The sequence below is a fragment of the Curcuma longa genome, chromosome 21 (assembly GCF_044706935.1).
Source record: "Curcuma longa cultivar G26 ecotype Majalengka, Jawa Barat chromosome 21, ITB_CL_G26_1.1, whole genome shotgun sequence".
Lineage (NCBI taxonomy): Eukaryota > Viridiplantae > Streptophyta > Magnoliopsida > Zingiberales > Zingiberaceae > Curcuma > Curcuma longa.
In genome coordinates this window covers 10,327,775-10,343,215 of record NC_133881.1, presented here as the reverse complement: position 1 = coordinate 10,343,215, position 15,441 = coordinate 10,327,775, and the positions used below count along the sequence as shown (strand labels likewise).

Genomic DNA, 15,441 nt, shown 5'->3' with positions numbered 1-15,441 from the left:
ATCAATCACATTCCACAATGTGAACGGAAACATTTCTCTCCAGGCAAAGTTTCCACAAAAAGTCAACGCGAGCAATCGAATGGCCCCATAACGAAAGCTGTCAGCCGTTACGATGAGAACGTGAAACGGTCCGCCAAGTTCCAAGCCTACGTGACGCGCGTCAGAAACAGAAGATGCTCGTAGCTTCGTCAAATCCATGACTGGCCAAATGGCGAAGCTTCATTGGCTGGCTTGTAGTGGGTCCGGTCACTGGATTTGATAGCCCCCGGAGAGGACACTGCCTAGAACTTGCATGTATCAACAGCTGTCAATTTCACCCCTTTGACATGAATCAGCTTCCTTTCTCTTTGAAACTGCCCTGAGACAACAAATTATTAGAAAAAATAAAAAATTATATATATATAAAATTAAAAAATTATAATTGATTATTAGAAAAAAAAATATTATTTCGATTTGATGGTCATAATAATTTTAATAAAAGATAGAATCCATCAGATTCGACTCTTATCCACTTCAGTAATTCTGTTCCGTCATAATCAACTCAACTATACCTCGCACAGACCTCTTATGTATGACGACCATGACAATAATACTATATCATTTGGTCAAGTGGATTCTTGGATCATAAAGATTGATTCGACCATCAATTAAATTGTTACGTTTCAGAAAATAGTGGAGTTGAAGAAAATTTTACTATATATTTTTAATTTTTAATAATATAGATATCTAAAGATAATCTTATAAAATTTCTCACCCATCATCATCAAAGTAAATTAAAAAAAACGAATGACACATCACTTCACAACTAATATTTTAAAATTATTTTTCCATTAAAAAAAATGCATCCCATATAAAAGTTTTTTTTTTTCAATCATCCAAATAAATACAGAAGTACAAATGACGCATCACTCCATAGCTAATAGGTTATTTTTTCATTGAGCCCTATAGAAATTTTTTATTAATTATCAAAATAAACCAGGAAGTACGAATGACACATCACTACTCCACGTCTCCACAACTAGTATTCTAGAATTATTTTTCATCAGAGAAAAATTCACAATGCACCACCATAGTTAGGAATCTATCGGTAAACATTTGCATCATGCAAATTTGTTATATTTTATTGTAGTAAAAAATGATTATACTCATCTCAAATGTTCCTTGAAAATTGATTTCTTATTTCATTATAATAAATCTATCACCCTTAGCCAACTAGGTACTCCATGGAGATAACTTTGCTACATTTCAAACACTACAAAAAAATAACCAATCTGCGACGAAATCTGGGACGAATTTTAACAAAAAATTCGTCCCAAAAAATTTGGTGACGAATTTTACAACGAAACCCAATTAGTCGCAATCAAGTCGTCGCCAAAAATCTGCGTCGAAAAATCCACATTTGTCGTAATTTTTTGCGACAAAAATAAAAAGTCGTCCCAAAATTCGTCGCCAATTGACGACGAATTCAAAAATTAATAGTGTGAATACAATATTAAGTATCAACAATAATCGTTAGGATGTGGTCCAAATAAGATTTGAGAGAATGAAGGTATGCAAGGGCCGGCCAGCGCCGGCAACGGACAGCCAGCGACGGCTAGGGGTGGCCAGCGACGCTCGACGGCGAAAAACACAGCAGAAAAGAGGGAAAGCTTACCACGTGAGGGAATCCGACGGTGAGGGAGAGATCCGGCGACGAGGGAGAGAGATCCGGCGAGAAATCGGCGAGAAAGATCCGGCAGAGAAGAAAAAGAGAACCGGCGGCGAGGGAAAGAGATCCGGCGGCGAGGAAGAGAGATCCGACGGCGAGGGAGAGATCCGGCGACGAGGGAGAGAGATCCGGCGAGAAATCGGGAGAGATCGACGAGATCGGTGAAAGAGAGAGGCGAAAGAGAGCTGCGGCTGTGCGGCTGTGCGCGTGGGAGAAGAAAAGTGTTCGGACTTAGGGTTTTAGTTAAGTATTTTGCAACGAACACGAATTCGTCGCAGAATTCGTCGCCAAATTGGCGACGAACAGAATATTCGTCGCCAAATTGGCGACGAACAACCCCATTCATCGCCAATTTGACGACGAATATTATGTTCGTCGCCAAGTTAGCCTCACAATAAAGTAAAACTTGTTCGGCTAGGGTTTTTTGTGACAAAAGCTAGTTCGTCCCCGAATTCGTCGCCAAATTGACGACGAATTTCACTGTTCGTCGTCGATTTGGCGACGAATAAACTATTCGTCGCCAATTTGGCGACGAATATTCTGTTCGTCGCCAAGTTAGCGTCACATTAAGGAAAAAATTGTTCGGCTAGGGTTTTTTTGCAATAAAAGCTAGTTCGTCCCCAAATTCGTTGCCAATTTGGCAACGAATTTGATTATTCGTCGTCGATTTAGCGACGAACGTTATATTCGTCGCCGACTTGGCGACGAACCGCATATTCGTCGCCAAATTGGCGACGAATATGACGTTCGTCGCCAAATTAACGTGGGATATGGAAAGAAATGTTCAGCTGTAGGGTTTTTTTGCAACAAATAGATAAATCGTCGCTAAATTCGTCGCCAAATTGGCGACGAATATGGTTTTCGTCGCCAATTTGGCGACTAATAAATTATTCGTCGCCAAATTGGCGACGAAAACTTTGTTCGTCGCCAAATTACGACGAATTTAGCGACGATTTATTTTTTCCCAACGAACTCAGTAACGAATTAATTTAGTTGCTAAATTGGCGACTAATATTTGATTCGTCGCTAAATTTATTGCAGATTAGCGACGAAATATGTATTTGTCCCAAATTTCGTTGTTAATCGGTGACGAAATTTGTTCGTCCCAAAAATTCGTCGCAAATTACCTGTTTTTTTTAGTGAAAACCTATAGAGAGCCGAGACGTAGAAAATTTATTATCAGTAAAAATTAAAAAAATCCCTCCTAATATAATTCTTATAATTATTTTCATACTAAAAAAATACTCATATTAAATGTTATTGTAGTAATTATAAAATAGCCGTTCGATTAGTTAAAAATATTGTACATATAATACTTTTATATTAAATTTAAAATTAAGTTAATTTTTTTTATTATGCAACATTATTTGCCATATATTATGTAATTAACTAATAAAATCATGATCCAAACCTCATTTGAAAGAAAATTTTTATAAATATAATTCGATTGGATATGGGTTACACCATTATCTATAATGCATGACTGAGCAGAATTCAAAAGAAAAGAGGGCTTAAATGTAACCGTTGCACCGTATTATCGTACCTGTTTATGTGGGAGTATACAAACTGTGATATGGTTTTCACGATCCGAATGTCTCAGCGATTCCAAAGTAGCAGTGTTTTATCCGAAACAGGTATCGCCGTTTTATATCTTCGACGACTCCTTGTCATCCCTCTGCGCGTCCCCTCGCTCGTCTCCGATTCATACTGAGAGCGGGAGAGCGAGCGAGAGGAGGACGAGAGGGAGAGAGGAATCGGAGTGCAGGTCTCGTGATCACCAGAACGCTGAGATCCGGCTGAGGGAACTGGAATTTTGGATATCCAGCGAGGATTTCTGGCCTGGCAGCGGTGGTTCGAGGAAGATTCATCAGAAACGGCCTTGATACTGTCAGATATTGCTCTGATCTTGAAAGGTTTAGTTTTTTTTTAATAATCTTTTTCGCTTCAATAATTATCAGTGATGGATTTGGGAAGCGAGTTCTGATGGGTTGTTTACTGTTGCTGTGTCAGTTCATGCTAGTTTCAGCAATGACGGCAGATTCGAGCGAGCTTTGTGTTGGATCCGAGGTTGAAATCCAGTTGGCGGCAGGTCTGGGTTTACCATCTGCGGGCGATCGACAGGAATTGATTGATGCTAATGGCATTGCGTGTTTGGATGGCGAGGAGAAGATCGAAGGGGGAAGTGAGAGATCGATCACGCTGGGGAATGGTAATTTGGAGGAGCCACGGGAGCAGCATCTTGAGTTGGATGAGGTGAAAGGAGAAAATGGTTATGGGGAATTGGGTACGGAGAATGGAGATGATTATGATGGGACTGCTGATGCTACATTGAATATAGATGTGAGTGAGGCCAATGGTTGTGATGATACTGCTCCCTCTAATGATGTGGAAGAGGGAGTAGTTAAATTGGAATTACCTGGAACAATGGCTGGGGAAGGAATTGGCGATGCAATTGAGCAACAGCTGGAAAATGAGATGCTAGATGAGAAGAAAGGGGACATCAAAAATGGAATCTGTGAGGTGAAAGGAGAGAGGTGCAATGAAGATGGCCATGTGAAGTTGAGCTTGGAGAATGATCCGAGTCTCGTGGAAGATACCAGTAAGCTAGAAGCTGCTAAACCAGACTTGCATGTCAAGGGAGCAGAAAAGCAAGAAGGTGAAACCCTACTCGCAGATATGAACTTTGAAAAAGTGGAATCAATTACTGAAGGGATGGAAAGCAATGCTCTGGTTGCAACAATCGACAAACAGGGAAATTTAGAATTTTCTGTTTATGATGGCAAAAATCTGGAGTTTAAGAGCATGCGTATTGAGACACAACAAGAAGAGGAATCCAAAACATCAGTTCTCGATGGTGATCGACAAGTAGATGAAATAGAGCTCAAACTCTAACAGTATCCACCGTGACCATGGAGAGGAAGCAGTTGATAGAGCAGGTGAGAGTCAGGACATTGTCACTTTTACAGATGATAATAGCCAAGCATGTAAGGATGCTTGTGTTGTATTGTTGAAGACAACAGAGCCTCGATCTGTGGTCACAACTGCAAAAGAGAAAGAACTGGGTGTTTCTGAAAGTCAAGTTACGGAGACTAAAGAGCAAGAAAGTTCAGAATCAGCTACTGAAGTAGAACTGGTGATGGGACCTCAGGCTTCAATGACAGTTTATCCAAACCCAGATAATTTAAAATTAGTTGTAGGAGATCAAGAAGAACAAAAGTTTGAGGGATTGGTTACAGAGATCCCTTCGTGTATAACTCTAATGGATGTTACTAAACCTGAGAATAGTATCTTGGTAGAGGAAGCTATAGAAACGGGTGATCCCATTGGTGAAAGCGTGATTTTTGAACAGTCTGCTGATTTACATCGTGCAAAAGATTGCTTCATCTCAGATACAGTTTGTCTGGCTGAGAAAGAAGTGCTGTTGTCTCAAGGTCTGTCTGATTCTAGTGATCAATTAACCAGGTGTCAAGAAACATATCTTTCTGAACAGGAAGGTGCCATCTCAAGTGTAGTAGATGTACCCAGCCCAACAGGTAGTGTTAACAAAACACCTCTAGCATTATGACATATAAATGCAAGTGTAACAACCTATTCTGATATTGCTACTACTCATGTGCAGATAGAAAAGACAAGTTAAACAATGATGTAGCTGAAAATGGTACTCGTATGACTGAAACTGATGACAATGTAACTGTGGATGATGATGTTGATGCCTTTGAATCTGAAGTTGCAGTTGCAAAGGAATATATAAAATCTAGCACTGCTTTTGTTAGCTCAAATGAAGTGGAAAGGTCATTGGATGATGAAAGCAAAAGTACCCAAGGAGAATCTGGAATTACAGAGAATATCCCAGTGCTAGTGAAAGACCCTAGTGGTTCAACTTTGGATGGTGAAAAGCTGGACACTGGTTTAGGGAAACCACAAGTATGTTACATAATTAGAATTCCAAGATTTATTGACGATCAACTTTCAACAAACATTCGAATTGTACAGTCAGAAGTGAATGAGAAAACACAAGGAAGGGATTCTTTCAAAGTTTCTATAGAAAAGCAGAAGGTATCATTGCATATAGTTTCATTCTAATGATACTATCTAGGTATAAAATCTTGATTGTACAATAGGTTATTCCTATTGACACTTGATTGATCCGTTTTATCCTTAGGTGATATGCAATGATTTCTGGAAGAAGTTTGAAGATGCAAAGGCAGAAACAAGAGTTGCAAGAGCTGCAGTTAATGCCAAACGACAACAGATGGAATCTCTGCAGTTAATGATAAACAAGTTGAAAAATGTACAGTCGGTGGAGGAACTTGATGCTAAGGTGAGAGTTTCATATGGTCTTGTTTAAAAGTGATGTGACTGCTAGCTCTTCGATTTGGTTGTCTTCAATTTCCTTTTTTTATGTTCAGATACAATCAATGGAATTCGAGCTTCAACATGTAACCATACCATTGAAAGAAGAAAAGAAATATATCCATGAGCTTAAACAGCTGAGACACCAGAGAGATCAACTCACTTCAAATTTGAATTCAAGTAAAGAAATAGATGAGGCATTTGAACGTAAAGAACAGATTGAAGAGCAGTTTATGGTATTTTTGATCAACTATCATAATCTTTCCACCATTTCTTTTCATCTCAAAAACTTCAGTTTTGTGCGTACAGCTTTTGAAGAAGGAACTAGATTCTCTTAGAACTGAGTTATTGCAAGCTGAAGGTAATGCAAATGCTGCAAGGAAGAATTATGATGTAGAACAGCAAGTTTTAAAAGGTCTTCAACAACAATTCAGGGATGCTGATGCTCTTCGCCAGAAAGCGTATGGACATTGGCGAGCACTTAAAAACATCTTAACTGAAAAAGTATGCTTTTTTCCATTATTTATTTTCTATCAAATTGCAGTTAATTCTGAATCTTTGAACCAAGGATGCCTGGTTTTAAATTTGATCATCATATAGTTTTTCTGTTGTAGATTTTCGTTTTTTGAACTTAAACACACAAAGTGTTGCTGCATGTTTTGCCAGAACTATATATGCTCTTTGTTATAGAATTATGGTTTCAGCGACTAAATGATTTGAGGAGTTTTGAAGTGATACAAAAGTGTATATTAACTCTTGTTATACCCTACATAAGAAAAGCTTTTGAGTGGAATGCCTTTTATCTTCATGAGAACTTCCTCACCTTTTTTTTTTTAAACCTTGCATGATTTCTTGTATAAAAGATTATTAAGATGTTTTTTTTTTTGCACTATCTGCAGAATAAACATTTTAGCATGTACAAGAGTGATCAGATATCTGCAGAAAGGTATTTGACGTGGACTCCTGTCTCACTGCAGCCAACAGGTAGACATTATTAGCTTTATTTTCCCCAAAGCCATGACATATTTGTCTGAAACGTATTTCCACAAACTGTAGGTTGAAAATGTAATGGCTATGTGGAACAGTGATGAGGAGTTCCGCATGCAATATGTTAAATCCAACATGAACAGCACGCTTAGAAGACTAAGAACGGCTGATGGAAGATCTCTTGGTCCAGATGAGGAGCCGCCAGTCATGCAAACTAACCAGTTCAGAGTTACAGGCTCTTCTCCACTACAAAACAAAATCAGCCAAACTGTTCCACCATCTTTGGGAAAACAAGCTGAAACTTCCAAAGAAGTTGTTTTGTTTCCTGCTCCTCAAGCTGCAACTGACAAACCACCAGTTAAACCGAAGAAATCGGCAAAGCCTATATTAAAAGAGGTAAAAGAAATTATCATCACTGGAGCTCCAGATGGAGAAATTGAAATTGATGATAAGGCAAGTTTTCTAACTGAAGAGGAAGAGGAGCTCAAAAAAAGGCAGAAGTATTGGCTAAGGAAGAAGAATTGAGGAAAGAAAAGACTGCAGCTGAGTTAAAAGAACTGCATCGTTTAGAGCAAATTGCAAAATTCAAAGAGGCAGAAGACAGAAAAAGAAGACTAGCTGAGAAGGCGCAGGCCAGAGCCGAATTCCGAGCAGAGAAGGAAGCTGAACAGAGGGAGAAGGTATCAGCCTTGTTCAATACCGAGCTTGCAAATAGCTTTTTTCTAATATAAACTTTGCCCTGCCATGTCATAACCACAACAATGCTTGCATCTCTACAGAAGCGAACAAAGAAGCAGAAAAAGAAAGGTCTTGCAGTTGAAAAAACAATATCAATCAATGGTTCTGAGGAACACACTGTAGCATCTATTGAAAGTACTCAAACTACTCAGGAATTCAATATCAGAGAAACTCCAGCATTACGAAAACCTTCAATGCCGGTACCTGCTTTAAAGCAGTCCAACAAGGTGCAACCTACTCCCTCATCACTTCGTAAGAAGGGCAAGAGGAAGATGCTGACCACATGGATGTGGGTGATACTAACCTTCATATTGCTTGTCCTATTCCTGGCTGCTAACTACATCTATTTCTCTGGGTTCACCTACCAATCACCCTGAATTTTGAAGGTATTCTAGCTCCATTCATCATACACACATAAATAGATCTGAGTGGCATCCATTCTTTGTGTCCAGTTTTTTTAGATTGTTCTCTCTACTATAATTTGCTATTTTTTCGGTTTGGAATTTGGGCTTGGGATAATGATACTACATTTCATTGAGTAATTTATCTAATACTTTTCAAATAATAATAACTGTTATGATTCATTGCTGCATTTATCCTTCTTTATTCTGACATTTGGCAACGAAACAATTTCAATCTTAGGCATAATGAGGTATTTGAAAAGGATTGTCAAATAGAGTCTCAATGCTGCGGATTAAAGAATGGTTTTGGATTATGAGTTAATGGTCTATAGAATCATTTTGTTTCATTGGTTCTTCCTATTTGACCTTGGAGAATCTTCCACCTGCATGATGCTGGTCTTCTCCAGCTTCTGTTGTAGTAGTTGCTATATATACAATATATCAACTCAACCTGATGTTGACCGCAAGACCCTTGCAAGGCAGCCTTTTTCCTTCATTACCTCCCAAGATCCATCTAACTCTAAGGTCAAAGGTCTGATTCCACAAAGTCACCAACCTTTAACTCCTAAAGCTTCATCATAGCTAGCAGTTCTTTCTTCAAACATCATCCTGTAGCAGATGAATGTCAGAGACAATGTGTTGCAATCTGAAATAGTTTTATTTCCATTTGGAATAAATGTTCTCGATGACCTCTTAGGCTTGGCAATTGAACTATACATAAACAGAACAGAAGGTACCTTAGCTCATCCATGACGCCATGGATCAGCCTGAGCAAGATTACAACATGCCAAGGCCCTGTGGAATAAAATATTCACTCATCTGAGACTCTGCTTTCAGTGAGGCTTCCATGAAACTTCTTCATGGTAGAAGGTTGCTACTTTATTCCACTTGTTTTCCTAGTTGTAATTGTGTTGGACTGATGTTTTTGGAAGTATATCTTTATTCTCACATATAAACAAAGTGAATGAAAGAAGTTCAGGTTAACTCTTCTGCAAAAGTGGAATCCGTCATCTTAGCGGTCCCACAAAATTTTAATTTTTTTTTCGGTCGGCTCCATAATCATTTGTAAGGAGGCAGAAGTCAAACACGCAAGAGGGTGTTACCTGGCTTTGCCAGGATTCGAAACCTTGTCCTTTTCTGCAACTCTGTTGTGTCGTAACTAACTCAGCTATGTTTCGGGGGCAAGTTCAGGTTAACTCGACCACATATCGTTTTGTTCATTGCATCTGGTCAAAGCTAGTTAGCAAATAACTGGGTCAAAAAGATTAGTTATGCTATTCACATTTGAAAGTTTCTATTTTTTTAATAGAAATATTCGCAACGGGTTTGGTAGTGTGACGTGGACAATTCGGTCTAATTATGCTAATACAGCACATGCAAGTCTTTATATGCAAATACTTACTCCAGAAGCATTTGACTCAGATCGCTCCCTCCGCTGCTCCGCCCTAATCCTTTTCTGATGGGCGTCGCCGCCGCTTGCCTTCCCCTCCGCCGCCGCCGTCGCATCCTCCTTGCGGCCGTTTTCTTCCTCCGCCTTGTAGTCCCTGCGCTCTCCCAGGCCTCCTCCGATGCCGCACCCGCAAACTCCTCCGACTCTCTTTCCTTGGTTTTCCCCTCCTTCTACAACATGGGCAACGGCAGCAATTTCCTCTTCCTCAAGGACGCCACCTTCAGCCCGGGTGCCCTCCAGCTCACACCCGACACCGCAAACAACCACAGCTACCTCATCAACAGATCCGGCAACGTCTTCCTCACCCGCTCCTTCAAACTCTGGGAGGATCTCCCCGCTACCGCCACCGCCAACGCCTCCCGGCACGTCGCTTCCTTCAACACTTCCTTCAACATCAACGTCTACCGCCCGAACGGGTCCATCGCCGGTGACGGTCTCGCCTTCGTTATTGCGCCCTCCCTTGACGGTCCGCCGCCCGGCAGCGAGGGGGCCTACCTCGGCCTCACCAACGCGACCCTAAACGGCCACCGACCAACCGATTCGTCGCCGTAGAGCTGGACACCGTGATGGACAGAAGCGTCGGTGACCCTGACAACAATCACGTCGGCCTCGATATCAACAGCGTCGTCTCGAACGTCACGGCCAGTATGACGCCCTTCAACATCGAGATCGCCCCCGTCAACGCAACCAACTACACGGTGTGGATCAACTACGATGGTGGCGCGCGAGTCATCCGGGTGTACATGGCCGTCGTTGGAAATCCGAAGCCGGCGGCTCCGGCGTTGCAAGCGCCTCTGGATCTAAGCGATTTCCTGAATCAGCGCTCTTTCTTCGGCTTCGCCGGGTCGACTGGGGAGACTTTCCAGCTCAACTGCGTGCTGGCGTGGAATCTGACGGTGGAGATCTTGCCGGAGGACGACAACGGCGCTCTCTCGGGGTGGAAGTTGGGGGTGGTGATCGGCGCCGCGGCGTTAGTGGGGTTGGCGCTGGTTGTAGGGGTGGTGGTGTGGGTGTACATGAGGCGGCGGAGGGTGAGGGACATGGACCCGAGGGCGGTGGTGGCGGGGACGCTCAGGAGCCTACCAGGGACGCCGAGGGAGTTCGAGTTCAAGGAACTGCGGAGGGCGACGAGGAACTTCAACGAGAAGATGAAGCTTGGGCAGGGTGGGTTCGGGGTGGTCTACCGGGGGATTTTGCCGGGGGAGAACCGCGAGGTGGCAGTGAAGAAGTTTTCCAGAGGAAGCAGCGGCGCCGATGACTTCATCAAGGAGCTCACCATCATCAACCGCCTCCGCCACAAGCATCTTGTGCCCCTCGTCGGTGAGTTTTTCAATTAGTGTTGCAGAAATCGATATCTCGAGTAGAAAATTTGATCAATTGATCTCTTAATTACAAGCAGGGTGGTGCCATGAAAAGGGGATTTTGCTTCTGGTGTACGAGTACATGCCGAATGGCAGCCTGGATCAGCACCTCTACGGCGGCGACAACAACCACCAGCCTCTGCTGGGGTGGGAGCGGCGCTACATCATCGTGGCCGGGGTGGCCTCGGCGCTGCACTACCTCCACGAGGAGTACGACCAGCTCGTGATCCACCGTGACCTCAAGTCCTCCAACGTTATGCTCGACGCCGGATTCGGTGCGCGCCTCGGCGACTTCGGCCTCGCGCGCGCGCTGGAGATCGACAAGACCTCCTACGCCGAGCTGGAGCTGGCTGGCGTCCCCGGCACGCTGGGCTACATCGCCCCTGAGTGCTTCCACACCGGCAAGGCCACGCGCACCTCCGATGTCTTCGGCTTCGGGGCCGTCGTCCTCGAGGTCGTCTGCGGCCGCCGCCCTCGCGGCGACAACGGACAGTTCCTCACCGACTGGGTCTGGAAACTCCACGGCGACGGCCGCATCCTCGACGCCGTCGACCCGCGCCTCGCCGCCGAGTTCGACGCCAAGGACGCCGAGCGCCTCCTCCTTCTCGGCCTCGCCTGCAGCCACCCAATCCCGTCCGATCGTCCCAAGACAGAGACCATCCTCCAGATTCTCTCCCGGTCGGTGCCGCCGCCAACAGTGCCCCCCGCGAAGCCCTCCTTCGTCTGGCCCGCCGGCCCCGTGGACGATGAGGAAGAGGACCGCCTCCGGCTGATGCGCAGGGCGGAGATTAGCATGAACATGAGCATGACGTCGTCAAACTATGCGTCATCATCCGGGTACACGACGACCTCGCATTCCCAATACGTCAGCCGAGATGAGCCTCTTCAAGTCTGACGGCGAGGCTTATCCCCAAAGATGGACGACCTTGGAGCTCAAGCAATCTTCTACGCAATAAAGTTGGACTGTTATTTGCAGCGAGAAGGACGTTAATGGCCGCTGGTCTTCTCAACCAATCCATCGCATTTGCATCGCCATGCAAAACAAATTTCATTCATTCTCCCGATCGTCGGTCTCAGGCTTAAGTCGCTGTCGACTCCCTGTATGAACCTTCCCATTACTTGCTTGTAGAATATCAAAGTCAACATGTAATTGTGGTCTTCGTCTTTAAATGGCGTGCTTGATTTTTTTACACGGTTTAAAATAATTCTTTTAAGTTGTTTGTCGATAATTTAAAATATATTACCAATTAAGTTAAGTATGTGTTTTTGTTTTTTATTTTAAAAAACTAAATTTTTTCAGTTGCAAAGTAGCTTGGTCGATTAAAATATTCCCATAAATTGATGATATAATTAAATATTATTTTGGTAAATCAGCATTAATGAAAATATTTGTATTTTTTATTGTGCTATAAGTTGGAAATACATTATTTTTATTTTAAAATTAATAAATAAAAATAATATTAAAAATTTTATATAGGAAACGCAAAGCTCACCACATTTGACCCGGGAACGCTTTCTGACAAAGTTGTGGGACCGGGCGGTGCCGCCGCCTAAGAATGTGGCCAGCTCACAGTCCAAATCCATCAAGTTATCACAATTTCTATACAAATTTTTAAAATTTATTAATTCACTTAAACTCTACGATTGCAAATTATATTTACTCAATTTAAATTAATAATTTGCTATTGTTGAATTATTAATAATAATTCCATCCGAATAATACAGCCCGCCGTAGGTAGTCTAGATGGGCCGTGCAACTGAAACGGCCCACTTAATTTGCATAAGATGAATCGGTTCGATCAATCAAAATTAATATTTTTAATTTAATTTATTGAGCAAATTGGGTAAATTAGATTAGATCGACGGATTCATAATTATCATTTTAAAAATATGATATGATATGAACAATTTAATTATCATCTCAGAAGTAATCGAGCGAGCTCAACGTACGTAGCTCAGTTTTCCATGCAGGAACCGTCTCTGCCTACTGCATGCGTCGGCTGCTCGATCGACAGCAGCCACCGCGCAGGAGACGCCAAACAGAAAAACCAGAGCCCAGGAGAAACAACACGAGCTGAGAGGAGCAGGTGAGCTTGTCGGCCATCGAAGCCCAAATCCCCGGCAGAGATCCGCCCTCCAAGCGACGACGACGCACATATTCTCGTCCTTCCTCCTCCACTTTTCTCCCATTAACCACTAATCATGAACCATTCATGTGCAGGGATCAGCGAACAAGGCGATGCGAGCATGGATTGTATATTCCAAAGTGGAGGGCAGCAGCGCCACATGCTCCCGCAGCCGGCGAGGCAATTTGTCGAACATGTCGAGTGCCTGCCGCTTCTTCTCCCATTTGGACAAGCAGAGCGAACACACGTAGCTAGCTGATCGACTAGCTCTCATGCAGCACATGCACGTGGTCATCAAGACACAGTAAACAGGGTTCTCTCTTTGGAAAAGGCACGAGCATAATGCATGATGATCGAGTCCCACCCGTGTCTTGTATTCATAATATCCGAAGCAGGTGGGGCATCGTTGCACATGCATGGCATGTTTGCCTAAACCTCAATTTTCATGTTCATTATTTAAGAGAGAGAGATCATTGTAGTTTGTTTTTTTGTGTGAATTATAGTGGGAGAAGAGAAGGACTTTGGGGATGGAAAGCGCATGGGTTGGGCCATCACGTTTTGTTTTGAAGTCGAACACCTTTTGTGCATCAATGAGGGTGCTGATACAATGATAGAAAAAGAAAGAAGAAAGAAGAAAAAATCTCAGTAATTAATAATCCTTGCTCACACGAGCCACCTGAAAGCTATGTAGCTGATGTTAGTGGTGCAGATGTTGATGCATGATGATGAAGATGATGATAAGGCTTCTTCATCTCCTGGCTACATGCATTGCAAGTTGCACAGAGCTAGTTTTAATTCAGCATGAGAGAGAGAGAGAGAGAGATGCAGATGGTGATGAGAATTGTAGCTGGGGAATCAACTCAGCTGTGGAGGAGGAAGCAAGAAGCCAAGTAGTATGGTGCTGAGTTTGAGAGAGACCTCACGTAAGGGATTCCTTTCAAGAACTTTGACCCTCTATTGTCCCTGCATGCTCTAATTATTACAGAAATATGTTTCAGAAAATAGGGAAACACTTTCTCAAATCGATCAGCATCTGGCTCCATGTGCTCTGTTAGAAGAGGAATAGAGACGGCACCTGGAGAAGCCTACGCTATATATTGTCGTCTGTCACTTTTCATTAATCTTTCTTTCTCCTTCCGTCCAAGTAAACGATCATGGTTAATTATATATAAATTACGTGCTAAGTATAATTATTTCACCATTTAATCTCTGTCTCGTCGCCTATTTAAACGGACAGCTCTCGTGGTGTATTGCGCACTCGCTTCCCCTTTGTGTTCTTCGTTTGAGCGGAGGCGATGAGGACGATGATTGACTTGGGGAGCCAAAGGGGCACCGGCCTCTACATCATCGACACCGCCACCGCCGTCGACTGCACCAAGGACGTCCGCTTCGGCCGCCGCTCCTTCCGCAGCCTGATCGAGTGCGTTGTCCCTTGCTGCGCTGGCTTCCCCATTTCCTCCAACGCCTCCACCTTCGACGACGACGACTCCGACAACAACTCCACCAGTACTGCTGTGACTGCCCCCGCTCCCGCGGTCGCCACTACCACGACCGTCACTGGCACCTTCTTCGGCCACCGCCGCGGCCGCGTCCGGTTCTGCGTCCACGACCACCCGACCGCCGCCGCCGCCGCGCCGCCGTTGCTGCTCTTGGAGTTCACGGTGCCCACGGCGTACCTCGCGCGGGAGATGCAGCACGGCCTGCTGCGCGTCGCACTGGAGAGCGGCGGCGGTAGCGGCCGCGGCTCCCTGCTCGGCACGCCAGTCTGGACCATGTACTGCAACGGGCGGAAGGTGGGCTTCGCGATCCGGAGGCGGCCGACGGAGGCCGACGCGGAGGTCTTCAGGCTGATGCGCTCGGTGTCAGCGGGGACCGGAATTCTGCCCGCCGCCGCCGGCAGCGAGGCAGGGGACCTGCTCTACATGAGAGCGAGCTTCAAGCGGGTTATCGGATCGACGGACTCAGAGTCGTTCCACATGATCGACCCGGCAGGGGGAAGAGGAGGACAACAGCTCAGCATCTTCCTCTTCAGAACTTAGATTTCAACCGAATCTAATTAATTACATCGATAATCGATTAAAAAAAGGCAGAATAAACTTGTATCGTATTTTTCCAATTATATATAAGAAACTTCTCTATGTGTTAAAAAAAAACTTATTTCAACCTGAATTAATAAGTTATTTCCAACTTTATTTACTTGATCTTGACGATATTTGTTGTTCTTCCTCCTTGTTCTTGTTATCGTCGGACTGAGATGGGTAGACAAAGAGAATCTTATGGTTCATGATGGGTTTGATGTATCTCCAGTCCCCCACCT

The 15,441-nt window shown here is 43.8% G+C and overlaps 1 protein-coding gene and 2 pseudogenes across 1 annotated transcript; all 3 read left to right on the top strand.

The window, feature by feature from the left end:
• The first annotated feature begins 3,402 nt into the window (after positions 1 to 3,402).
• LOC141815427 (uncharacterized) lies at positions 3,403 to 9,204 on the top strand (annotated as a pseudogene).
• A 368-nt stretch (positions 9,205 to 9,572) lies between these two features.
• On the top strand, positions 9,573 to 12,227 carry LOC141815425 (putative L-type lectin-domain containing receptor kinase S.5; annotated as a pseudogene).
• Positions 12,228 to 14,387: 2,160 nt separating this feature from the next.
• Positions 14,388 to 15,271, top strand: LOC141815550 (protein MIZU-KUSSEI 1-like). The gene has a single exon (XM_074703498.1). The coding sequence runs from the start codon at positions 14,420 to 14,422 to the stop codon at positions 15,161 to 15,163; it is 744 nt and encodes a 247-aa protein (XP_074559599.1). The 5' UTR covers positions 14,388 to 14,419; the 3' UTR covers positions 15,164 to 15,271.
• The last annotated feature ends 170 nt before the right edge of the window (positions 15,272 to 15,441 follow it).